The sequence below is a fragment of the Anopheles arabiensis genome, chromosome X (genome assembly GCF_016920715.1).
Source record: "Anopheles arabiensis isolate DONGOLA chromosome X, AaraD3, whole genome shotgun sequence".
Lineage (NCBI taxonomy): Eukaryota > Metazoa > Arthropoda > Insecta > Diptera > Culicidae > Anopheles > Anopheles arabiensis.
Genome location: NC_053519.1, coordinates 7,660,468 through 7,687,023, shown reverse-complemented (window position 1 = coordinate 7,687,023; position 26,556 = coordinate 7,660,468). Strand labels below are relative to the sequence as shown.

At 47.5% G+C, this 26,556-nt stretch overlaps 2 protein-coding genes across 6 annotated transcripts in view; both read right to left on the bottom strand.

Annotated features, from left to right (window-relative positions):
* Nucleotides 1–16,238, bottom strand: part of LOC120906135 (teneurin-a) — a 39,601-nt gene extending 23,363 nt beyond the window's left edge. For 2 of the 5 annotated variants that reach the window (XM_040317600.1, XM_040317602.1), the window contains exons 1-10: nucleotides 14,902–16,238; nucleotides 8,578–9,252; nucleotides 6,454–6,702; nucleotides 5,552–5,658; nucleotides 4,395–5,471; nucleotides 4,125–4,319; nucleotides 2,071–2,280; nucleotides 1,783–1,968; nucleotides 1,540–1,686; nucleotides 1,183–1,390 (exon numbers count right to left, since the gene is read on the bottom strand). In XM_040317600.1, the coding sequence (XP_040173534.1) occupies nucleotides 1,183–1,390; nucleotides 1,540–1,686; nucleotides 1,783–1,968; nucleotides 2,071–2,280; nucleotides 4,125–4,319; nucleotides 4,395–5,471; nucleotides 5,552–5,658; nucleotides 6,454–6,702; nucleotides 8,578–8,720 (2,522 nt within the window). In that variant the 5' untranslated portion in view covers nucleotides 8,721–9,252; nucleotides 14,902–16,238. The remainder of the gene's footprint in view (nucleotides 1–1,182; nucleotides 1,391–1,539; nucleotides 1,687–1,782; nucleotides 1,969–2,070; nucleotides 2,281–4,124; nucleotides 4,320–4,394; nucleotides 5,472–5,551; nucleotides 5,659–6,453; nucleotides 6,703–8,577; nucleotides 9,253–14,901) is intronic. The other 3 variants (XM_040317603.1, XM_040317604.1, XM_040317601.1) reach the window with 2 other exon arrangements.
* A 5,917-nt stretch (nucleotides 16,239–22,155) lies between these two features.
* LOC120905978 (peptidyl-prolyl cis-trans isomerase-like) lies at nucleotides 22,156–26,150 on the bottom strand. Its single transcript, XM_040317351.1, has 3 exons — nucleotides 26,062–26,150; nucleotides 25,453–25,967; nucleotides 22,156–23,645 (listed from the first exon to the last, which is right to left on the bottom strand). Exons 2-3 carry the CDS (start codon nucleotides 25,711–25,713, stop codon nucleotides 23,220–23,222), a joined length of 687 nt encoding a protein of 228 aa, XP_040173285.1. The 5' UTR covers nucleotides 25,714–25,967; nucleotides 26,062–26,150; the 3' UTR covers nucleotides 22,156–23,219.
* Nucleotides 26,151–26,556: the final 406 nt, after the last annotated feature.

Genomic DNA, 26,556 nt, shown 5'->3' with positions numbered 1-26,556 from the left:
AACTGTGACTGAAAATTATTCCGATTTTACTTGCGTTAATTTTCTGGTAGTTGTAGTAATGTTTTTTTTTTGTTTCGGTTATTGTTGTTTGTTTGGTTGGTTGTTTGCTTGAGTTTACTTGAGAAAAGGGTTTTGGTAATGGGGAATCACACACATGAACAATCAAGAATTGGGGGGGAGTTTCAAAAGACACACACAAGGTTAGGTTGATGAACAACATTAGACGAAACACAATCTTTGCCGCAGCCGGCCGGCCTACGATGAATGTGCTGACGCCGCTTCGCTCCGAAATTCGCACACCCCCTCGGCTCTCTCCCCGCAGACCCCGCAGAACAGGGTTTTGTCGGGCGGGAGGGCGGGCGGCGAACCGTGGCGTTGCAAAATCGGAAGCAAATCACTCGCACGGCTACGGCTACGGCAAAGGGGAACGGGGAAAAGGAAAAATAAACGTGTTTTATGGGATTTGCTAGGGATTGTTGTTGTTTTTTTTTCTCTGTGGACATTTGGAACAGTGGGGAAGCATATTCAATGCAAATCTCGTATTCTAGGCTCGAATAGCTGACGGTACTCTATTATATAATATATACATATTATTGGCATTCTTTTTTTGTTTTTGTTTTGGCTTCACTTAACATTAGAGAGCCTTGAGGGAAAGGCATTGTTGTGGACAACTGTAGCGGTTTTGCATAGAACGAAATCGGTCGTGTGTTACTTTTCATTCGCTAACCACTGTCAATGGGGCGAAGTTGGTAGTGGAACAGCTGTGGTTAGTAGTCCTATCGCAATTTAGTTTGTTTTTTCTCCACTGGCGCCACTGGCGTCATCTTCAGGGAAACTGCGCAAGAACGCACGGGTTTCCATTTACAAAACAAATTGGGGAATGAAACCTTTTTTCGAAGGTTTTGGAGGCAACACACAGATGCTATTCGAAGAGCATTTACATTTGAAAATAAAGGTCACTTCGAATAGATGGTCTCAGTCCTCATCCTTACGGACATTGTGTTTTAGCACTAAGCGCACACTACGACTGGGATATGATCGTAAACGGGCGTACCACCCCCGGGCGGGGATACGAACAGTATTTATTTTTATTTTATATATATATATGTGATAGAGAAAGAGAGAGAGAGAGGCATATAGATAGGCAAACGATGATGGAAAGCAAAGCCAGATACCACTTACCTCTCGCTGTACTCGTCCATGTGTGCGTACGACTGAACGGAGTTTTCCTCGATCAGAAACTTTACGCGCTGATAGAAGGAGGCGGTCACGGAGGGTGGCTGCTTGCGCAGCAGCACCTCGACCGGATCGTTCGACGCCAGGCACATGATGTGCTCCGCACAGATCGAGTGGACGCAACATTCGCTGTCGGAACAGTCCGTCATGCCATCTGGAAGGCGAGGCGGAGACGAGTGTGATTAATCAAAGCCCCAAAAACCGCAAAAGCCCGACCCAACAAGTCTATTCCCGCATTTTCAACAGCAACCGTCGGTTCTAGCCCAAAACAACAAACCAAACAAACCCCCCCACGTGTTTTACCATTGTCGTTGTCAATATTGTCTTTGCAACTCATCTCTAGCGCGATCGAGCAGTCGTTGCCGGCCCAGCCTTCCACGCAGATGCACTTGTACTCGCCGTCCTCCATCGTGCACTGGCCGTGGCGGGAGCATCCGTTCACGCAACCGGCTGCAGGGTGCATCAAAACGGGAAGAAGAAAGCAAAGCAAATTAGAAACGCAAGCACACAAACGCGAGGGTAAAGGCGACGCGCCACAATACTTACGCAGCGTACAGTGCCGCCCGTTCCATCCTTGAGAGCACACGCAGGTACCGTTCTTGCATTGGCCGTGCTCGGCGCAGCGCGGATCGCACATCAGCTGATCGCACAGGCTGCCCGTCCAGCCGTCGTCACACCGGCACCGTCCATTCTCGCAGATACCGTTGGGGCCACAGTCCAGGCTGCACACAGCTGTTGAAGATAGAGCCGGGAAAGGGCATTGAACGAATCAGTTCGATGTGCAATAGAGAGAGAGAGAGAGAAGAAACATAGAACAGAGCGCTTGACACTTACCCTGGGAACAGTCAATTCCCGTCCAGTGACGATCGCAGATGCAGGAGCCGGTGTCGAGATCGTACGTACCGTGGTCGGAGCAGCCGGGCAGACACTGGTACACCTGCTGGTCGACGATGCTACAGTCGTCGCCCTGCCAGCCGGCCTTACAGAAGCACTGGCCCGACACGCACGTACCGTGACCCGAGCAGGAGTGGTCGATACAATCCTCTGTGCATTAAAAAAAAGTAAGAAACTCATTACTCAACGGTACGAACAGACGTGAATGTTGGGATGGAATTTATCATCATCATCATATCTCAACAAAAGTTTGTGAAGGACGGAAATATCTTTACGATAATATTACTCTTAGGTAGTTTTGGAATAAATTAATAAATTACGATCTAGTGGTGGCATCAGACACTATTCAAAAGAATCCACCGAGTGAAACATAGTTCTATCAAGAAACAACGACTCTAGCATCATCTAGTACAATCAAGACACAACTGCGACATGCATAGGACCAGTTCAACTGGTACCAACGCCGGATCCAGGGCACTACCTTCCGAAGCAGGAGAACCTAATGTATCTGGAGATGGCCACTTACAATAATTCATGAGTGAATCTTGTTGTGACCTCCTAGGCTGCGTGCAGACAGCGAACTCGCCAAAACTAAACACTTGTACGCGCGAAGTCTGGCATGTTACTCGCATTCTTCATTTGTCCTGATAATCTGTTGTACCATTGCATCTCCTTAAAGAACCAAGAGTTTATGGCAGTTTAAGAGTGCATGTTGGGTAGCCTCGGCTAATTTGCTCTGCGTGTACAGTACTGATAAACATTGGATCCCAGAACTATGCGTTCCCTCCAAATGTCCTGACAAAAGACTCCCCAAAAGTTTAAATATGAAGGACATGGTCTGATACACAATCCTCTACTCAACTGATTAGTGATATGCTCTCTGGAGCGCACCCACGATTCTAATTCGACTCCGACTATTGTAAGGGCGATTCCGAATCCGGCAAAATTGGAACCACTAGTTCCACCCGAAGTCGGAGCCATTCAAAGTCGTCCGAAGTTGTCCGGAGTCGTCTCAAGTCGTCCAGAGTCGTCCTGAGTCGTCCGAAGTCATCCGAAGTCGTCCGAAGTCGTTCGGAGTCATCCTGAGTCGTCCGGAGTCGTTCGGAGTTGTTACGTAGTTGTCTGGAGTTGTCCGGAGTAGTCCGGAGTCGTCCAGAGTCGTCCGGAGTCGTCCAGAGTCGTCCGGAGTCGTCCGAAGTCACACCCTATGTTGCCTGAGTCGTCCGGAGTCGTCCAAAGTCGTTCAAAGTCGTCCGAAGTCGTTCGGAGTCGTCCGGAGTCGTCGGGAGTCGTTCGGTGTCATCCTGAGTCATCCTGAGTCGTTCGGAGTTGTTACGTAGTCGTCCGGAGTCGTCCAGAGTCATCAGGAGTCGTTCGGTGTCATCCTGAGTCATCCGGAGTCTCTCGGAGTTGTTACGTAGTCGTCCGTAGTCATGCGGAGTAGTCCAGAGTCGTTCAGAATCTTCCAGAGTCGTTCGAAGTCGTCCAGAGTCATCCGAAGTCGCCCCGACTCATCTGGCGCAGTATGGAGTCGTCCGAAGTCGTCCGTCTCGGGATAGAAAATTACTAACGACTCCGGAGAATGCTGGGCGAATCTACCTTCCGGAGTCGGTTCCGAAATGATCAAAGTCGGATCGAAGTGAACTCCAAATTTTTGCCAACTTTACCCATCACTAATACAGATATCCAATGAAGAATACCGAACATAACAACAGACGGCGTACGTCGGCCACACCCTAAACCTAAACTAACCATGTAATAAGATTTTGAAGTCTATTAATTTGTCCTATGTTTCCAAGAAATAGAATAGAAGAGCCAAAATCAAAGTGTGGTGAATCAGTGACTTGTAAAAGTGAATGTTCCCCACACGTTGTTGCCACTTGAGCGATGACCCAGTCTGTTGTAATGTGAATGTTGTACTTCAATCTGTCGTCTCAGAATCTCAGAAGACTTCAAAACCTGTTTCATATCATTGATATATCAAATCGACTTACGTTGCTCACAGAACAGTCCCTTCCAGCCGCGCTCACAGTGACAGTCGCCCTCGATGCAGCGGCCATGGTTGGAGCAGGTCGGCATCTCGCACTCCGACACCGGTATGTCGCACTCGGAACCCTTCCATCCTTCCTCGCAGTGACAGACGCCACCACCGTAATGGCCGTGGGCAGAACAAAGCACGGGACAGACGCCTGGATGTGGGGGAGGAAATAAAAACAGAAGTTAAAATTACATCGACCCAGGATGCGTTTCTAAAAACCACTCACTAATCGAACAATCGTTGCCCTGGTATCCATCGATGCAGTCACATTTGCCGAGATAGCACGAGCCCCGCCCGGAGCAGTCGCTCGGGCAGGCGGTGTGCACGCCCTCGGCCTCGCCGACCACCAGCGAAACCGTGTGCGGCAGCAGCTCGTCGTTGTACACCGACAGGTACCAGCGGCCAATGTCGAGGTACTGCAGGATCGTCACGTTCACCGTCATCGCCTCCAGGTCGATCTTCTGCAGCGACGAGGACGGACCGCCGGGCCCGGCGGCTCCCCCGTCCGCCGACCGCTTCGAGATGATGTGCTTCTCCACCTCGTCCAGCGGCAGGTCCGCGAACGCGTACTGGTTGTGCCGGATCGTCTCGAACGCGGACGAGTTTTCCTCCGGCACGCTGCCGTCGAAGTGCGCACCGAGCAGATCGTTCTGGAAGAAGCCGCCACTGCCGATGCTGCGCTTCCGCCGCAGCTTGTGGTCGACCCGGCCGCCCTTGATGAACTCAACAAAGTCGTACTGCGTCACGGTCGGCCCAACGTTTCGCCGCCCGTAGATAGCGAAGTTGGCGCCCCACGGCAGCGTAAAGTTAAACTGTATGAAGGCGGGATGCTTGTTGCGGAACTCCACGTTCCAGAACTGGAACGGCGCGATGGTGGACGCGTGCACCTCGTTAAACTCGCGCAGCTCCACGATCGCGGGCCACTTCTGCTGGTGTGGCGTGCTGTACAGCTGCGTCGTCTGCTGCTGGTGCTGCTGGTGCTGCTGCTGCTGCTGCTGCACCTGGTGCGCGAGGTCCTGGCCGGGGCGGCGGCTGTACGTGGACAGGGCGGCATTGCCGCCGCCACCGCCCGGTGCCCCAGCCGAACCGCCCAGCCCGCCGCCCAGCGTCGAGAAGCTGTTGTGGTCGAGCGTGCTGGTGATCGGGGACTCCTCCGTCGGGTTCAGGGTCGACGGGCCGGACAGCAGCCCGTAGTTGGACGAATCGATCGGCGTGCCGGTCTGGTCGACGGCCCCGCCCGTCTTCACGTCCTGCACCAGTATGCAGTTGGCCGAGTCGAGGTTGGACTTCATCGAGCTCGTTGCTGTGGCGGGCAAAATAGGCAGGAATGCATTAGAGCGTTGCTTTTCTTTTGCGATGGTTGCGATAATCGCTTTCACTTACCTGCAAAATACGTCAGTGTTGCGGACAGAATTATTGTAACCAAGATTAAGGCGATGCTAAAACACTTCCAGGAGCAACGATGCTGACAGCTTTTATCGATACGAAACCTGTAGGATGGAGAGTAAGAGAGAGAGAGAGAGAGAGCGACAAAGAGATTAGAAATAATGATAATTAATGAATGTACATTTCAAAAAGATGTATGAACTATAACAAAATCAAATTGAAAAGAATTTAGTATGTTAAAATTAGCAGCAAAAGCAAAACAGAAACCAAAACACATAAAACAACACTCAAGCAAAGTGGAGTAAGAGGAGAACCAAAAACAAAAAAAAATAAAGAAAAACACGAACAAGCCGAAACAGTAAGTAACACCAAAAAGATTTAACAGAACAAGTGACAAAACACAAAACAGAACAATAAAATGCAAGTTAGTGAAAGGGTGGCTTGTTTAGTGGCAGAAGAAGAAGAAATATTATGATGCAAAAGTTCACACACACACAAAACACTATAATTTTGTTACAACGCACACCCCCGCGCCGAAAGAAAGGTAAAAGCGGTATAAAATAAAAGCAAACCATTGCCAAACATTTCACAATTTGGCCAAACGACCCCACACAAAGCTGATAGGAATATGCAAGCAACATAGAAATGCAAACAGAAACGCAGAACAGTCGGGGAGAAGGAGGAAGAAACAAAAAAAAACATCATTGAAGGGAGAGATAGTGCAACACAATCTAGCAAATTGAAAAAGCAGTGCAAAGCGCCAACTATTAGTTGAATTATAATGCATTTCCCCACCCGCAAGCAATCATCATTAGCGTAGCCATATAGACTGTTTCTGTTCCCCCATCCCCCCTCTCATCTGCAGGCCACCCCGTGCGGTCGCTGCGCGTTGCAATTACCTTGATGGCGAGTAAGGTGAGTAATGGGGCGTGTGGGCGGTACCGCCCGTTCGGAGTGGAAACACGGGCATCACCAGGGAGGACGAACCGCCCAGCCGGGAGCCGGTGGTGATGTGCGTATTAGTCATGGATTGTGCCAGCTGCGGTATCGGTTGCTGCTGCGACTGGAGCTGCTGGTGCTGCTGGTGCTGCTGCTGGTGCTGGTGCTGCTGCTGCTGTTGCTGTTGCAGCTGCGCCGCTGATTGTAGTCTGGTGTGGGGGAGGGGTTGTCAGCACAAGAACGACAGACGGGAGACAAGTGGATGGAATAATCAGTTAGCAATCCAGTGCAACTTTCGGGGACGGGGTGGCGTGCGACGGTACGTGTACACGCCAACCAGGAAAAACCGCACACAACCTGGGGCGAAGCGGCTCGTTAACCGCAAATCTTGGGGCGCGATGACCCTCCCTCCGAGGACGCAAGACGCGAGTTAAATGAAGCTACATCTATCCCGAGTGCACTGGAGCAGCTGAACAAAGGCAGCAACGGTTGGCGAGCTAAGTGGACGACTCTGTCGGTCGTTTTACAGAAAGGAGTAAAGGCTTAAAACTCGCCGCTCCAATGCATTTGGTCTGCTTTACTATCATCGAGCTCATTCTTTGTGCGGATGTAATTGTAGCACCCATTGGCCAGCATTCTTGATGCCTGCGGAATACAATGGCAGTTGTGCCAAAATGCTCCCGACCAGTGCTGCAAAATGTCATGAGAATCATGCGATAATCAACACCGAAAACAATTTACATCTTGCTGATACTCAATGAAAGTGTGTCATGACATGCCAAACGCGACGTGCGAGTGCTTGAAACAAGCTCAGCTAAATGCCACTGGTTTCAGTTACCAACACTCATAACTGAAACGAAGCCCAAATCAGATCACGGCCACAACTGAGATGATCAGTGATGAAACTCAAACAGTTGGTGGAGCAACCACATGCTTGGTGACATTTTGTTTAGCACCCAACTCTTGGTCACTCTCTTGGTCATGACATTTTCTGCCGCTGATCATCAATGACTCAAGGACTGACTCAAGAGTTGGATGCACAAAATGTCCCCAAGCATGTGATGGTCGCACCAACTGTTTGAGTCTCACCTCTGATCACCACAGTAGTGCTCGTGACGCTGACATTATTTTGTTTCTGCCAGAACTTGTCATGACTGTGTCAGTGACATTTTTTCAACAAACTTTTGATCAGTCTCTTGGTTGTGACATTTTGACTGGCGGATGATGACACGCTTGCACGTGGTGCCATACAACGAAATCAGCATGCCCTCTCGTGATGAATATCGTTGAGTCTCACCACTGATCATCACAGTAAGTTTGCTTGCACTGATCATCACACTGACATGATTCCGAATCAGTCGGAATTTATCATTACAATGTCAGTGACATTTTGTAGAACTGATCACAGTAAAAAAAAAGTCATGACATAGTGACTGACCAAGCTAAAATGTCACCAAGCATGTATTGAACACACCAACCTCTGTTTGAGCATCACCTCTGATTATCACTATTGAGTACGTGGCGCTGACAGGGAGTTTGTTTCAGTCCGGATTGTTTAGGACATTGACAGTGACATTTTGCAGCACTGCACCCGATTGACCTGCAAGTCAACCATTGCGCTGCCATTTTAGAGGTTCTACCCACAAACATCGTACCACAAAAGCTATAGGCTTTCGCCCTGAAGCGTAATAGTCGTGTGTAGCAAAAGCTACTTGTGTAAAACTTGCCAAACCGTGCCATCGCACTAGTGAGTAAATTCACAGCATGATGGTTTTTCGTACCCGTGTCCCGAGGACAATGCGACAAAGCCTACCAAAACTATCGGCCAAAAGGGCACCCTCTCATTCTCCTATTCAACGTATCCTTATGGTACACCTTTTCCTTTTTGTATTGCTTTTTTTTTTTTGCTCATCCATTTGCCAACAACATGGTCTTTTTGCTCCCACCAAGACCCTCTATACGACGCTACCCGTCGGTTTTACGTTATGTAATCGAGTGCCCCGGTACGGTTACAGGTACATCCTTTCGGCATCCCTTGTCGCATTATGTTTTGTTTTGTTTTTAGCTTTTGCTCTTGCTTTTACCTGTTCGTGGTGGATTCGGTCGCAAACGGTTCCGCGTAAATGTTTCGCGCCGGCGGTACCCTCCGGGGCAGTGGCGGTGGTGCCGGATTGTAACCGTCCATGATGGTGTCGCAGTCGTTATACTTCATCGATTTCATCGTCATCTTGGCTGGCCCGATATATATATATATATATATTTTTTATGTCTATATATGTGTATGTATATATATAGGTATATGTATATGTATATATGTATATGTATGTATTGTGTTGGGGATGGTGGCTGCCGGATCTGGAGCTGGCTCGCTCTGCGGGGTCCGCGACAACGGGCACCAACCAGCCAACCAACCAATCAAAACCACCAAGCACCTGCGTGCGCCTCTCGGAGGGGGTGGGTGGTTTTCGGTGTGTACCCACGCGTGTGGTTTGTCGCTGTTTTTTTTTTTTTGGCAGGGCGTTTTTTCTTTTCCTTTTAATTATTCTTCTTGCTTTCGCCTTTCTTTTTGTTGTTGCTGTTTGGCTTCTAGCACGTCTCGCAGCCACTTGCTGCTGCTGCTGCTGCTGCTGCTGCTGCTTTATTATCGCACGGGTCGAAACGGCCTCGGTTTAGGAACGAATGGAAACATCAGCCCGCGCTCCTGGCTCAGCATCTTCGAGCCAGCAGGCTGGCCGGCCTCTGCTGCTGCTAGCAGAAATCTGTGAATGATGAGGAAAGGAGAAAGCATATTAGTAAAGATTGTTTGCAAATTCCCATATATGTGTGTGTGTGTGTGTGTCCGTCTTCATGAGTATTTTCTTCTTTTAATTTTTTTTTCGCTGTTCTTTGCGGATGACGCAGCATGAAGCGTTGTTTTGCTGTTTGTCCCTAAGGAAGAAAAAAGGACCTGCGTTTCCCCCAGTGTGCCTTCGCTGGCGCACAGTCCGAGAGATACGTGGGGTAAGGGTAAGGGTTCCATTCTCCTGCTGCGCCCGTTTGCGACGTGCATTATTGAATGGGCAGAGCGAAATGCAGTTTGCGGATGGCTCGGTGGCGGTTGTGGGTGCTTGCTGCGCAATCGCTCTGGAAGGATTCAGCGCAACAGCAAAAGCGTGCGAATGTGGGGCGAATGGGGGTGGACGAAGCAAGAGAAGAACCACAAAAAAAAAACGGTTCAGAAATGACCTATTCGTATATCCTGCCGTCTCATCGTGCTCTCCAACACAGCGGCACCATTCCACCGTGTGTCTCGGGCTTTTTTTTTTTGCACATAGAAACGCCGTATTTGTGCATTAGGCGTTAGTGAAGATAAGAAAAACATGGCCGCAATGTTTCCAACAAAAAAACAACTATAAGAAATCTTCTCGTCCCCGTCCTTTCCGTTGTGCCTTTGTTTGTTTGTTTGTTAGTGTCCCGTGTTGCAGGGGTTTCCAAGTCACGTTCGAATGTGCACATCATTATTAGCCAACCTACAAGATGATTTTCAACAGCTGTCAAATGGAGTATTTGTATCATAATAAAATTTCAATTCTTACACATGACTCTCAACACGTCTCAAGCTGGGTTGAGTTTGTCAGTTGTTTGTGGTGTGTTGAAAATCATGTGGAAGAATTGACATTTTATTGTGAGGCGAATACAACACGTGACAGCTGTTGAAAAACATCTTGCTGCCGGTGAGTAATGGTGTATAACAGACACACATCACTTAAACAATGTGGTTTTACAAGATTTTTCCATGTCAGTTTCGAATGTAAACATTGTGTGAATTCCACATCGATCTGACATTGCATTTCCATCATCATGTTTTTTTTTTTTCATTTCTTCAGCATGATTATCAACAGATTGTTGCCATCGTTTTTTCACCGGGATTCTATCTCCCGAATCTCATCACCCGAATGATAGGTGAAGTGTTGAAAATCATGCTGAAGAGACGAAAAGTTGTGATGATGATGTTTACATTCTAAATTGACTTGGAAAACCCTGTATTCATCGTTTCCAAGATGTTTTTCAACAGCTTGTCAAATGTTGTTGCTATGTTTCTACGTCAGTTTCGAATGGAAACGTTGTTATTCACCGCGCGCAACATGTCATTCCACATCGATCAGATGTTTCATTTCCATCATCATTATTTTTTTTTATTTCTTCCACATGATTTTCAACACGTCTCAAGCTGTATTGAGTTTGACAGTTGTTTGTGTTGTGTTGAAAATCATGCTTAAGAACTTCAATTTCATTATTAAGCAAATACACCATTTGACAGCTGTTGAAAAACTTCTTGAAGGTGTTAAATAATGATGTGCATATTCGAATGTGGCTTGTAAACCCAATTGCACATGATTGTCAACCCATCACAAAGAACTGTCAAACGCAATTCAGCGTGAAACGTGTTGAAAATCATGTGGGAGAACTGAAATATTATTGTGAGGCACTATACACCACTTTTGACAGGCTGTTGAAAAACATCTCGCAAGCAGTGAAAAACGTGGCAGACATTGGGGATTTGCCTCAACAAAAACCCCTGTATTAACGGGCCTGACATCAGCTCCACCGCAGTGCTACTGTCCCCTTCATACACAAAATTGTGACCTTTTCCACCAAAGGGTAGAAGGAGAGATGTCTACTGATTATTACGAATTTAATACCTCCATCAGCATCGAACGGAGCCGATGCCGACGGGGATTTCGGGGTCCGGCAGGCACATCTGCACATCAATAATATCGCTCCAAAGAAAGCGTTTGGTGGGAGGGAAAGAAGGGAGGGAATAAATTGTGTGCCATTGTGTATGGCCCCGTACCGTATCGCACAATGGGCCCAATGGTCCCGCAAGACACGGCAACGCTGGAGCCGTCCTGTCGAGGCCCTATCTACCGCTCGCTATCCTGCTCTCTAGGTATAACTAATGCTCGTTAGCATCTATTAAGTTGGCTCTTCCTCCCGGGCCGGGGGGGGGGGGGGAGGGGGTTGTCGTCTCGGGGGCCATCCAGTGGAGTTATGAGAGCGCACACTGCACATCATGGTGGCATACGGTCCATGCCCAGCCCAGCCCCATCAGCTTCCTTGGAGTGGTGTGTACCTGGGCCGCACGGACGTCCACTGATTCAATTCTGACCAATTTGCCGCGCACACACGGTCGCACACAGACAGCAGCAATTGCAGGAAAAATGGGTGATATTTTTAGACATCGGGCCGCCGCCTGTCGGCCTAACTTATTTGCGAGCAGTCTCCAGCATCCAAACCATTCCAGCAGTCTACCTCTGCTGTTGCTGCGGCGAGAAGAGACACACACAGAGCTATTCTTCTTCGCTCAAAACTTGGTGGCTTGCACAGCAGCAGCAGCAGCACGGCCAAATCTATCTATCGACCAAATATCGATCAACTTGCATCGGGCGCAGCAAGCAAAGTCACAGCCTTCGTCCTGCTGGATGCTGCCCCGCTGGATGCTGCTGGTTGGTGGTAGTTGGTGTTGGTGACGATCCTAATCCTCCCACCCCTCCCCTCCCCCCCCCCCCGTCCACATGGGTAATCGAAATCGTGTGCGCCATCTTGAACTGCCACAGGAATTCTCCCCCACACATACACACAGCAGCAGCAGCAGCAAGCGCTCGAAGGTGTACGCGAAGGGACGAACATTTGTTTGCTGGACACAGTCACTGCGTCGTCGTTTCTTCTTTAACAAAAAAAAAAACGTGTTTTGGGCTTAATAAGCACGTTTAAAATAAGCAAAACCAAACGGAAGAAAAGGTAGCATTTTTTCAGCATTTTCCCTCAATCCTTTTCCATGTGCAGCGCCGTCGTGTGTTTCTTCTACAAAATACCCTACCATCGCTGTCTCTCTCTCGCTCGCACTGACTGGCTCTATTTATTCCTCACCCATTTTCACCGTTTTATTTTCTCCCTGTGGAACTTCCCATCAAGCCTAAAGGTTTACCGACCAATGCACAGACACACACACACACAGGCAGGCAGGCAGGCAGGCACCCGCATGAATATGTTGTGTTGCGCGCGCACCATACATTGTTACCATGTTTCGGCAGCATTGCGATCATTTCAGCTCACAGGAGTTTGCTGCTGTACCTGTGTGCGTACAAGTGTGTGTGTGTGTATGTGTGTGTGTGTGTGTGCCTCTCTTATTTTCTCTCTCTCTCTCTCTCTCTTTGTGAGTGTGTGTGTGTGTGTTTAAATGTTTGTGCAGGAAGAATGTTTCGGAGATGATAGAGCCGGAGAGCATATAATCGAGGCAAGAGATCGACCAGCGCGCGCGCTTCCAGGCTCGAGATGCGATGAGATGGAGTAAGAGTAAGAGTAAGAAGAAGCAGGAAGAGAAGGAAGAAAACATACGTAAGCATAAGGGTGAAGCATTAATTGAGAGAAAAAGAGAAAGAGAGAGAGAGAGAGAGAGAGAGAGAGAGAGATCGTGCGGATGGAGCGAGAAAGTGGAGAGTTTCTTGGAGATAGGCAAGAAGGCAATCGGCGGAATCGGCGGCCCTCAGAAAACCATAAACTGCATCTCATCGACCATTTTCCTTTTCTTGTGTCTGTATGTGTGTGTGTGTGGTTTTTTTTTGTTTTTAGTTAATAGAACAGCAAGAAAATACGAAAACGCTCCAACATCCACTGGGCAAATGGATTAAAAACAGTAAAAACCCACAAAAAAAACCTCCCAATCTGCCTCCTCTAACACGCGAAAAGATGGGAATGAAGTTGGAGAACAGAACACAAAAAAAAAACAAAAAAAAACTGCAACTGTGCTATTGGCTCTGGAAGCATATTGGGAGGTGCAGGAGCACGCGTTTTATGTTACAATTTTTTTCTTCAGAGCAGGTATCTGTGGTTGTGGGTTTTTTTTTTGAGAAAAATACCAAAGGAATGCTCTCTCTCTCTCTCTCTCTCTCTCTCTCTCTCTCTCTCGCTCGCTCGCTCGCTCGCTCAAATTGTTTGTCCAAAACTGTTTGACCTGCTCGAAGAAGAGCAGCAACGTTTATATGCTTGCCATATGCTTTTGGGTGGCCCGCTCTTGTGCAGCAGCATAAAACCACACACACACACACACACACACACACACACACACACACACACACACACACGCACAGAGAAGGGGGAACGCACAATAAAAAAAAGGAAAACAACAAGAAAACGCGTTACGTTATGAGCGTTTGTTGGGCTGTGTATTAACGCGCCGTATTTAAGTGACAAAATAGAAAAGTGCGAGCGATCCTGTGCAAAGCGTCTGGTTCTCGATGCATTTTCCCCATTTTCACCCCATTTTCCTCGCACAGGCGTTTTCCAGGAGTTCTCATAGCTGTGGGACACTTTATTGACTCTTTCTTGTAAGAAATGAACTTAATGTAACGGGAATTGGCCTCTATAGCGTCCTTAGGTGGACAAATCCAATAGGAATGTCCGAGAAGCCTGCTATAGGATGCCATATAGTGCAATTTCCAGCATGTGAAGCTCACTTCTCATAAGAAAGAGTCGAGGAAGTGTCCCAAAAGTATGGGAACCCCTTGAAAACCCTGTAAGCTGCAAATTGGTGTAAAAACAAGTCACGGACTTGGTTGTTTGTCTGGGAAGGGAAGGCCTGACACAAGTTTTAGCATAAAATTTAGGAACAACCAAAACTTCCACCCGAACATTGGCAAAGAAATTACGTCTTCTTTTCGGGGTCCCTTTTAGATCTCTTTCTCGCTCTCTCTCTCTCTCTTTCTCTTCCATTCCCTGTAGCCCTGTCGATCCTTCATGGACGTACAACACTCTCTCGCTCTCTCTCTCTCTACGGTTCTGGCTCTCTATTCCTGTTTTGCGGTGGACTCATTTTTCACCGCTTGGGCAAATGAATGAAATTGTGTGTGTGTGTGTCTGTGTGCGAGTGTGTGTTTTCCTCGCTGTCACTCTCTCTCTCTCTCTCTTTCTCTATCTGTGTGTCTGTTTGGTTGTGTCTCTGCGCGCCCGACAGGGTGTACATCTATTTTATCGATTTTTCTTCCACCGATTCCCCTGTACGGCGCTCTGTGCACGCGACACGAGACGAAGGGTAGAGAATTTTCACCATCTCCCCCCCCTCCCCCCAAAAAAAAAACAAGTGACGAGGAATGGGGCACTTTTTCCGAGCCTGTTATCGAAATAATTCCACAGCCTGTACCTTGCACCACACAAACGGTCTGGGGACTGGGTGGTTTAAAGGTTCGCAGATCAAAATTGTGCCCTAAAACAGAACAAAAAAAGGGAAAAAAAACATCATCATGGCAAATGGCGACCACAGGGGACGATCTGGGTGTTTCTGCAATTGGAAATATGTTTCCCTGTACCCTTGCGTGGATGTGGGGCTGAAAAAGAAGGAATTTAAATCTCGATCGCCATTTCCCATTTACCTGTACGACGCCGCGACGGTCGGTGCTTGTATGTGTTGTTGATTCTGCGCTTCGTTCTTGTGTTGAGGTGGTTTTTCCCTTTTTTCCCTCTCTCTCTCTCGTTTTGGGAAAGGGTGTTTGAGGCTGATGGTCGAACAGGGAAAGAAAAGCGCACACACACACACACAGCAAAAAAAGGGAGTGTGTCGGTGCGATTCACTTGTGTCTCCTTCGGCTGCTGCTGCTGCTGCCTCGTAACGACGCTGGAACGCACGGGGGCATCACCGTTGGGGCAAACATTGTGTGTACCCGGACCACCGTGGCCCGTGGGTCTGAAAGCGGCGCTTTACTCCTGCTCCTGCCCGCTACTGGAAATTCCAACAGGAAAGCATTTGCTCTCTCGCTTCCACATCGATCTGCGCGTTGTTTTCGTACTGCACCACTAACGAAACTGCACACAACTCATTTTCACCAACACACACACACACACAGGCGTGCACGCACGCACGCACGCACGCACGCACTGCTGGTCGTGTCCTTTCGATTCGATTGGCAGGGCAACAAAAAAACGACACGATCACGCCAAAAATTTGAAAAAATTAATAAATCTTGACCCGTTGATTTTTCGTTCGGCAGTCGGCGATGAAGAAGCCGAGTCCGTGGAGCCTGTAACTATCGGTTGAGGGGGGGGGGGGGGGGGTGGAAAGGAAACCGGTTTTCACGCGTTTTCAGCCAAAAGCTGCCACTTGCTGCTGCTTCTTCTTCTTCTTCTTTTCCCTGTCTCGGAAGGGCAGCAGAGCAGACCACAAATCAATGGACGATTTTTTTCTTCTGCTCTCTCTCCCTCTCTCTCTCTCTCTCGTTGCTTCTTCCTGTTTATCGTTGGCACGGCCGCACGCACTCAGTTCAGTTTGATTGGTGAATGGAAAATCCCGGAAAACTGCTGCCTGCTGCTGCCTGGTTTGCGGTGCTCCGTTTTTTTTGTCACGTTCGCGCAGCAGAGCACCCCTTTCGGCAACACAAACACACAGAGTGGGCGATGAAGATTTTCTTACGGAAAAAGACGGGTTTTTTTCTGTCTCAAAGACACGCACTCCGGGGCTGACCGCTGCTAAAACGGTCAAACAAACACGGCACCCTTCGCTTTTGTCTGATAGATGTCTATAAATGCTGCTAACTGCTCTGCCTGTTCTTGTTCACACACTCATATACACAAACACACACACACACAGACACACGCACAACGCCCGCACAGCAATGGTTGGTGCTTTGGACGTTTGGCGTTGAGCGGCTTGGGCAGCACTGGTCTCGCTGGTATGTCTGCTCGAGAGCGCTTGTGGTGTGTATCTACGGCTGCTGCTTGCTGGCTGCTGCTGCTGCCGTTCTTTCACCGCGACCGTTTCCAACCGTTGGTGTGTGTGCGCTTGCCTGCCTGTGTGCGTACGGGTGAGAAAATAGAGAAAAATGCTCGCTCACGTACGCGCTCTACGCTCGCACTCTCTAAGGGTTTTTTTCTGTCCTCTTCTTCTCTCCTTTCCTGTAGTGGACGAACGCTGTGCGCACGTACCCTTTTCGTTGGTTCCTTCGCAGAACTGGTCCAGCTTACAGTGGCGCACGGTCGAGGCGGTACGTGCGCGCGAGAGCAATTATTATTTGTCTTCTTTTGTCACTAGTCTGGGTAGTGATTTTGCACGGTGAAAGATTTATATTTCGGAATCATCGAATAAGAAAAAAGTACACAAACACATAACAATTAAATTTGAAAATAGGTTTAGTAGGTTACAGGAATAATTGCGGAATTTATCTGATGTTGATCTTCTTCTCATATCGCTTTTTGAAAGATGGAAAGTACCGTCATCCTCGTTTGGTATTTTTGTATCAAATTCAGGCCTAGATACAAAACAAATCCAGTCGTACGTGTAATAAGATAAGAGAATCGTTCTGTCAATTTTCACATATTTCACACAAATTATTGATTTTCTGAGCTGTTTCACAAGCATTCAAGAATTGTTCACGTCGTCGATCATTCACGTCGTTTTTATCGAACACCAGCAATAATTTCAAATACTTTGTAGCGACCAGAGCGCCATCTGGTGCGCACATCTAGAACTACCGACATAAAATGTTTAACGGGCTAGTTAGGCAGGGACTGCACACAAAGCTAGAGCAGGACAAACAGTGGTAGCATGCTGCACCGCAGCTATAAAAACGGTGGCTTGCTCCATACACGCTCTCTCTCGTCCTAAACGTTTCCACATCGACACGCGCATATCCGTCCGGCTTACCCAACACTTCTTCTCCGGCAACTCTCGAACGAACAACACTAATTTTCGCGTCTCTCCCGAACTCACCGTTCCGCGGCTTAAAAGAAAAAAATAAATCGAATTCTACCAAAAACGTAGTTCGCAAAGCGTGTTGCGTGTCTCTTTAAAAAATTAGGGACCACTTTTGTGGCGCCCCTAAAACTTCTATCGACATTGGCCTCTCCGGAGTAAATTGGAAATGAGCATGGAAATGAGCAACAGGAATTCCGATTTGCAGACCAGTAGTTGCGGCATGCCAGAAAAAAAAAACCTCAGATCTAGTTTATTTATTTAGTGAAATATTTGCATGCCTAATCATTATGCCATTATGTGGAATTTATGCAAAAACGCACCACTTTTTTTTTACTTTGACGGTAGAATCCTCCTTTTTGAAGGAATATACATGAGCCGGAACCAGTAGTGTCGACTCAAAATTAGAAACCAATAGTAAATATGCTAAAGAGCTACCATCTAGACAGCAAATAGCTGTACTTTACCGATCACTGGCCTGGAGCAATTCATTTGTCCTGCCGAGGAAAAAACCGTCCAAAGGCGGTATAGCTGTTAATGCCAACGTGACAGTATATGGTTTAGTACACCCGCATAGATTCGATTCGTATTCGATAGACGCACTGACCCAGCGCTCTGGCAGCCATCGAACAAGTTATTAGACATGAAAAAGTGATTGGAATTTGACAGGCTCAAAACGATTTTTGTCTTGTTTGGTCGAGATGTCTGACGGTGTATCTCCATGTACGTCAGATACGTTTGTTCGAGTCGGATGTGTTGTTAGTTTGCTACCAGTGCACCGGCTGACTGGTAAAAGTCCTTGGGAGGCTTGATTTCAATCCGGAGTACCTAAGCGCCGCAATTGATAATGCGGTAGTGTGGGAAAATTATTAAGTCTAGGACACCTGTAGATAGGCTAACACAACCGGCACATGTTCTTACGTCAAAAGTAGTAGTAATAGCAGTTGCAGTAGTATTATCTGTAGTAGTAGTAGTAGAACAAGTAGCAGAAGAAGAAGAAGAAGAAGAAGAAGAAGAAAAATTAAATTTTGAGCTAATCTATATCTGTGTTTCGCTTGCTAGCCGCAAAACTCGTAGTGCAGAATATAATTTGCAAATACTTTATCTTTGAAGAGTGCATTATTTCTAGCTAAAATCTAATGTAAATCGGAAAGTAACTTAAATTAACTTAAAATGTCTAATATTTTTGATATTTGAAGTCCACCTGCATGGTTAAGACTATACATTTTTCTTACTCATCAAAAGTTCGTAGCATTCATGAACTAGACATGAGACAGACTATTACTTCAAGCATCCATATCCACCCGTGCAGGCGAATTAGTTAACTACAAGGAAGCTTATGCCTCGGGTCTACCGGCTGAGGAGAGTAGTAGTAAGATTTGTTTATAGAGATTTTGAGTCTTGCGACTACATTCATCTCTTTGCAGGTAAACTATTGGTGTGGAGTTGGATTTGATATTATTTTGTTGTACAGGTCTGTGTCTTTCAGAAATTTGAGGAGGTTCTTTTGATGGAGTTTGTTATAGGATAAAACATCATCAATGCTGTTTGAGATAGTGTATTCTATGCGTTTATGTTCGTAAACACGGCATTCAATCAAAAGGTGTTTGACAACCGGCTGAAGAGAACTCGAACATACTCGCTTATTGAACGCGTTATTGTAACATCACATTCCACCATTCCCATCATCTTACGAGAGCAAATGTCTCTTGCCCCTTCCCAATGCAAACGCACTGTCCCACCTCGTTCCTTTGCCGATGTATTTTCTGTTGGTTTTTCGGGATTCACAGAATCTCTCCACTCTGCACATCTCCCGTCCTTCGGGGTTCTCTCGCGTGTGCCCGAAATTGTGCGTCGCTCGGAGATACCAACACCGCTCTCCTCTCACAACTCTCTCACCATGTTCATTGAATTCGCTCCATTCATGCGTACCGACGTTCTCCGACTGCTCGCCACAACTTCCAAATCTTGAGATAAATTCTCCAACATTTTACCAAACCTCCCCCCCGCTTTCACCAAGAACGCCCGCCTCTCGGGTTAACCCATCGACGGTCTCTGACTTTCCTTTGATCCCTCCGCAACCGCTCTCTCTCTCTCTCTCTATCTCTCTCTTCGTTCACTTTCCCGACTCCGGCATACCTGGCCTGGCAAGATGGCATGTGCGCGGTCACAACGCTCTCCTCTTCCTTGTGCCTTCCTCCGTGCCGTAGCAGTCGCCTCGCGCAGGCAACCATCTTTACGTCATCGCACCAACACACCGTCAAGGGGCGTTGTGCTACACGCCGAGATCGCACGGTTCGCACCATACACCAGCGGCGAAGGCTTAATTTTTGTCAATGTTTTTCCCCCAAAATTTCATCGAAAAGTTAGAAAAGGCTCGTGCTGGCCGGCGCCGCGAGGCGTGTGTAGGCGCATTTTTCAAGTTCGACCGAAGAAGATGAAGAAGAAGAAATGAACGTCGACGTCGAAATTCATTGTTTCTGCTGCGTCTAAATGGGGTTCCCTTTGTATGATGACTTGCACTGTTTAAAGCTCTCCTTTCAATAAATAAACAGCAAAACATGATCAATTGCATTGGCGACACAACACGCAACAGACGCCATTTCTCGTCGCTGCAAAGCGTAAAACAAAAGCTACCACGAAAAGCTCAAGTTCTCTCGCCCACTCGATAGGCAACAGCAGGCAACACTCAACCGGTATTTGAATACCCGCACGAAACGAAAACTTCCGTGCTGTGAGGTAGCCCAAATCGGTTTGGTTTGGCCCCAGCCAAACATGGTTACCCAACGGATTGCGATTCATGCGCTACATATCCTGCCCACGCCACGATTTTACGCCCGCGTGCGGATGGGTTGGTTGTCGGGGGCAGCAATGTCTGTCGGCAATGTGTTGCTGCCGTGTTTTTCTTACATTTGCGAACGTTCGTTCGCGTTGGTTGCATCGGTGAAAACGTGGCAAAAAGGTTATTTTATATTTAAATTGTACGAGCTTCTTTTGTTTCCTCTCGCCTTCAATTCCGTGCTTGAAAACAGTTTAAAAATTTAGCACTGTTAGAAGTGTTAAAAGTCCTGGCGGTAAACAGGCAAACCGCAGGGATGAACAACTCTTGTCGGCTGGGGAACGATTTGGAAATTTATTAATTTTATATCAACCACCAGAAAAAGGGCAGTGGCAGCAGCATAAACAAAGTTTTGTAATACTTTCTTTCGGGTTTGTTTAAATATGTAGTGTAAGAGCCTTATGTTACTTCATCTTACAGGGTTTTCCAGGGGTTCCTTGACTCTTTCTTATGGGAAGTGAGCATCATACGGTGGAAATTGGACTCTATTGCATCCTTTTTGGACAGGCCCCTTCAATATTCCTATTGGATTTGTCCAACAATTTGTGCTATAGAGTACAATTCCCATTACTTTAAGTTCATTTTACGTAAGAAGGAGTCAATAAAGTGTTCCACAGCTATGAGAACTCCTGGTAAACCCTGTAATATGTCACAATAGGCATTCTACATGCTCATTTCCAATTTGCTCCGGAGAGGGTTTTTTGTGTGTCAAAATCGAGAGAAGTATTAATTAAAACTTGTTTAATAAAAACAAAAAATAAGGAATAATAAACAACACTTCTTTGCTTGTGCTAAGGTTCAGAGAATCAATCAATTGAGTAAAAAATATGAAAACATGCAGAAAAATTCACTCGAATCACACTCGAACGGTAGTCGAATGGAGCACAGAATGCTTCGAGTCGAACAGCAAAATATTGGAATCTCATGCCAACCAGTTCGAATAAAATGAAAGTATTATTGACGTTAACAAGCTTTTTAACAATCCTGCATGCATCAAAATGTAAAAAAAATCACATTAACTACGTTAAATTTTCCATGTCACTTTCCGTTCGACCTTCCGTTCGAGTACCGTGATCAGGCGGGAAAAGCCTGAATTGGATAGAACCATACCAAACGAAGGTGACCAGTATTTTCCTTAATAAACCTATTGAAAGTCAGAAATGTCACAGTTTTCTGCAGGCATTTTATGAACTAGACGGTTACATGTAAAAAAAAGATAAAATTTAACAAAAAAAATACCTTTTTATCGAACGATTTTTGGCTGATAAAACGTGATAATTCGAGCCGCACATTTCGGGAACAGACTGGATTTAAGATAAACTAAAACATATACACGAAAAAAAAGACAAAGCTTTTGTTACATAAAGCTAGGGCAAAAGTGCCAAACTAGTAAACTCTCAGGCTAAGATTTTTGACTTTCTGAAAGGGTAACTATCTACTTTTAAAGTTCGCCGGATATCAATGGCCACTATTGGCCGGAGCAGAATTTGCAGGTGTCAAAACAAAACCCATTTCAAACAAACCGAAATTTCACGGCCAACATGCGACTTGAGTGTTAGAGAAAAGTGTCAAAAATGCTGATTTTGTATGATAAAAAAAATTCAAGAAATCACAAAAAAGTTTGTATAATACCAATTTGGTGCCTAGGATGGTTCTAGACTAACGGACACAAAATTGGTATTTTACCAACTTTTTGGTGATTTCTTGATATTTTTTGTTTGTTTGTCACTTTTCCGTTTGACTCACATAAAGCTCATTATTTGTCGTTTTATACCTTTTTTTTTGTAAAGATTTTAAGACGATTGCCTACAGATATAAACGCTGAACTAATTTCTCAGTCTGCTGAGTGTAGAATGAAAATACAGCAACATTTTCAATTATTTCATTGAAAAGGGAGCCACACTGCAGGAGTTGTTTGCTTCACAGCTTCGCCCCATCGCTCTCCCGCAGGGCGTTGCTAACCCCTGACCGACAGGACAATCGCATGGAGCAGGCGACGAAACGGCACCGGGGGAGGGGTGCAGGTAGTAGAGTGTTGGGGCCCTGCGTTTCATCAACTTTACCTCCTCCTCCAAAGGAAGCAAACAAATTGTGCAAACCATGTTCGTAAATTAACAATTCTTGTTTACCATTATTACTCTTTATTTTTGTCCTTGTTAAAGAAATGTAGTGAAGGTAGTAGTAGTAGTAGTAGTAGTAGTAATAGGTTTTTTTAGCGTGACACTCCCACAGACGCACGCCACACACACACACACACACACAAACACGCGCTAAAATGCATGGGGTTACGTAACACGAGGTTCGAGGAGGACGATACGCGATCATCTGCGGAGGGTGAAATGTACACACCTCACTCCTCTTCTTCCCTTCTGCCTCAGTTTTCACCAGCCTCGACCGGAAAGAGATCCGCACGGGCAAGCGCTCTCCCCACAAGCGAGAGATGCGTCTTCCCATTGAAATTAGCAATAATTTTCCGTAACCCTTTTCTGTTTCCCTTGCTAAGGCGCCTTTCTCTTCCTTGCTTTGTCGCTCGAGTGTGTTGGGTGTGAACATGTGTGTGTGTGTGTGTGTGTGTGCGTGTGTGCGCGTGAGAGCGTTGTTGTGAATGTACGTAATGGGCGTTTAGTAATGTGTGTTTTTGTTGGTTTCTTGCCTGTTGTTGCACTTCCAAAAACGAAAAAGGAATCATTGACCGGGTAAGCGCAAACTGCAAGGAATATTTCGAAGCTAAATTCAGTGCGCGCACATGATGGTACACAAGCGCCAAAGGGGGTGGGAGTATGGGAGAACGCAAAGACTGCTACTATTCACCTCCCATATCCTTCCCCCTCAATGTCACACAACACGCCAAAAACGGAACCAAACAAAAAAAAAAAAATGAGGGAAATTCCCATCCACCTCCCTCCCTGCGCACAACAAACCCAACATGGATTAGAAGGGAATGGGTGGGAGGGGGGAGGGGTACGCGCCCGTTTTGTGGAAAAGAAAATGTGTGTTGGATACAAAAACAAAAACAGGAAAAACTATGCAATGTTATCCTCTGGCTGCTCTATCTCTTTCTGCTTCTGCTTCTGCTTCTGCTTCTGCATTCTAATCTCTCCTCCTCCTACCTCCTCTCCCTTGCTCTCTTCTCTCCCTTCCACTCTGCTATGTATGTTATAAGAATTTTACAGCTGACCACAGTTGGCGACGGTGATCTGCTTCGACGGTTTGCCCGAGTGGGAGCCGAAGGACTCGATCTTTCGCACCACGTCCATGCCCTCGACCACGCTGCCGAACACCACGTGGCGATCGTTCAGCCAGGACGTCTTCACGGTGGTGATGAAGAACTGCGAGCCGTTCGTGTTCGGGCCGGCGTTCGCCATCGACAGGATGCCCGGGCCGGTGTGCTTCAGGATGAAGTTCTCGTCCTCGAACTTGTTGCCGTAGATCGATTTGCCGCCGGTGCCGTTGTGGTTCTGGAAGTCGCCCCCCTGGCACATGAAGTTCGGGATCACGCGGTGAAAGATCGAACCCTTGTAGCCGAAGCCCTTCTCGCCGGTGCAGAGCGCGCGGAAGTTCTCGGACGTCTTCGGCACGACGTCCGGGCGGAGCTGCAGAGGTGAAAGAGAAGGAAAAGGGGAACAGTAGAAGCATTTGTTGGGGTTTTTGTTTTGTGATTTTTTGTGGGTTATTATACATATTAATACAAAATTCATTTAAAATATTTTTTTAAATCTATTTTACATTCAACTTTCTACGGCAAACGACACACACACACACACACACACCACGTGGGTTGCTCGCCATTATTGTCGTATGGTTTTTTATTCGACCCAAATGACAGCAAGACCACAGGGGAAGGGAGGGCCGAATAATGGCTGTGTGGATGGGTCGGGTTTAAATTTTCAGCCTGCCTGTGCAAAATTGATTGCTCGCCTCAGGAACGAAGACAAGTGGTACTGGGAAGGGCCGAAAGCGCAACACCAAGGCGGAGGCCCTGGGAGCGCCTTGCATCAATTTATTCTACCAACAGCCATGATGCACGCGTGTGTGTGTGTGTCATGGAGTCCAGAGTGCACCACTTTCATGGAGTCGCTCTCTGAGGGGGGGAGGGGAGGGGGGGACTGCAGATTTGCGGACCTGCAGGGCAGTGTAATGTAATAAAGGCGCACACATACGGCCAAGAAAATCGACCGGAAAGGCCTGCAAGGGAGGGAGGAAGTGGAGGGAAGGAAACTAAACGGGATCGATTGCCTCCGCGACTCGTGTGTCTGAGTGTGGATGTGATAATTGGGCGCATTACTATGCAGCAGGGGCAACCACATACACACACACACACACATATGTTCGTATGTGTGTGTGTGTGTTAGTGGTTCGTATAACACACGCAGTTGTGTGTATGATGCATGCGCCCACTTCCAGCAAGACGGCTCACACACCACCACCACCACCACCACCAAAGCACACACGGAACCCGTTCAAGGTGGTGACCGCACGACGGGGCGTTAGTTCCGTGTGTGTGTGTGTACATGAGTGTGTGTGCGTCTATATCGAAGGGCATTTTAATGTGAAATTACTCTCCTCCGCTCACGGGGATGATTCTTTTCAGCACAAAAACTAAAGCAACAAAAGAAAGGCATGCCGGGTGTGCAGCAAGGAACAAAAAAGAAGAAGGAACGCGCCCAAAATTACACACGCGCACACACACACGCCATCATGCCTGCACTGAGGGGGATGTGAAGAAGAGGAAGAAGAAGTGCAACTTCTCAATCAAGATATTGCAGAAAATGAGCGTGTGTGCCGGCATGAAGCGGCGAACGTGTGCGTGTATGTGTGTGTGTGTGTGTGCTCGCATGATGAGTGAGGTTATAAAATTTACATTATCTATTGTCTTCGCAATCTGGCTTCGCTTATCGGGTCGATATACCGGTTCACCGGTGATGGGGGGGGGGGGTATTACGGGGTGGGAATGGCGAATAAAATGGCGAGCGGCTTTTTCCATGACTGCACACGAACGACTGCACACAGACACACACGCAACTTTCACACACTTGTGGGGCACGACATTGCTCTGGAGCGGAGGGGGAGGGGGGGGGTCTCTAGAACAGCACGAGTCATCGTCACCGGCATTGTGTGTGCGCGCGTGTGTGTGTGTGTGCGCAAGTCTTTTGTGCACTCATCCGGACTCTTTTGCACATTGGCCACATTCCGCACTTGTAGCTTTTTTTTTTGGTTGCTGCAATTTAATCTTTACTGCGAGTACGGGGGAACGAGAAGACTTTTCGAGTTTTAAGGGCAATCAAAGGAGACACACATGTTCGCGCAAGACACACGCTACAATTTACAAGCTACACACACACAAACACACAGACACACGCGGGAGAGGCGCGGGCTGGCCTGGTTCGCGTTCGTCCTTACCTCAATGACGATCCGGCCGAGCGGCTGGTTGTCGACGGTCATGTCGAAGAAGCAACGGGGCAGACTCATCTTGCTGGCAAAGTTGCGCGTTTGTTGCGTCGGTCGGGCACGGAGTACGGCAGCGACACCACCACAGCTATTATTGATAGCAGAACAGGAGGACCACTTCGAGGCGACACCGAGTAAGAGCGCTTGATTGCTGCTGCAGCTGCTGCTCCTCGTGGAGGCGACGATGGCGGTTAGTGCACGAGTGAGCGACATCGCGTCAAAGCGGAAACCGTACAGTGCGTTTTTCGTTCGGCTCGCTGCCGCTCGTCGGTTTGCAAGGGGCTGTGGAGAGAAGGGGAGGATGCGGGCACGGAACGACGGGGCGCCGGGTGGCTATGGGCAGCGGTGAGCTGTCAGATTTCGCTGCTGCAGCCGCAGCCAAACGCAGCCGAGCCGACAAGCGGAATGAAAGAACAAGAGAGAGAGAGAGAGAGAGAGAGAGAGAAAGCGCAACGACGCGATGCTGGCTGTTTGTAAAAGGGTGTCGAATAAAATCGAAGCAACTATCAATCGACCTGCACAAAATAGTTTTAAAATACTAGCTTTTTTTTTTAACTGTACCTGAAGGCCGGTTCAACGGGAACGCCGGTTGACGTGCGGGAAGCGAGGGCACACTGAAGATGCGTTCGCGTACCGGTTGCGTGAGCGGGAGGTTATGTAAGTTTGAAGTTAGACCACTGTTGAACCCCCCTTCCCCTCCACCCCCTCGTCTAGGACGATAGTGCGTTTTGCGTTGGAGCAGGGCAATGTGGCATCAAAAAATCCTATTTAGGTAGGAAAATATATGGATTAATATAGCAAACAAATTGCACGGATAGAGCAGTGCAACCGTTGAAATAAAAACGGAGCGTTTGAAACATTATACCAGTTTTTCTACTTGGAAACGCGACGGTTGCAGCGGTTTACAGTAGAGGCCGTCGTGCAAACGCTCGTTCGTACAGATACAGATAGTCCCCGTGATACGCAGTCCCTCTTACCGTCCAAATAGACATATGTACAGCGAAAACGTCGCGCGCGACAAAAAGTAGCTCAATTTTTCAAACAGAGCTACCCGGC

Coding starts and splice junctions, on each gene's coding strand:
- LOC120905978 (XM_040317351.1), bottom strand. CDS start 25,713: ATGTCGCTCACTCGTGCACTAACCGCCATCGTCGCCTCCACGAGGAGC. Junction 23,646..25,452: donor TCGGCCGGATCGTCATTGAG/GTAAGGACGAAC, acceptor TCACCTCTGCAG/CTCCGCCCGGACGTCGTGCC.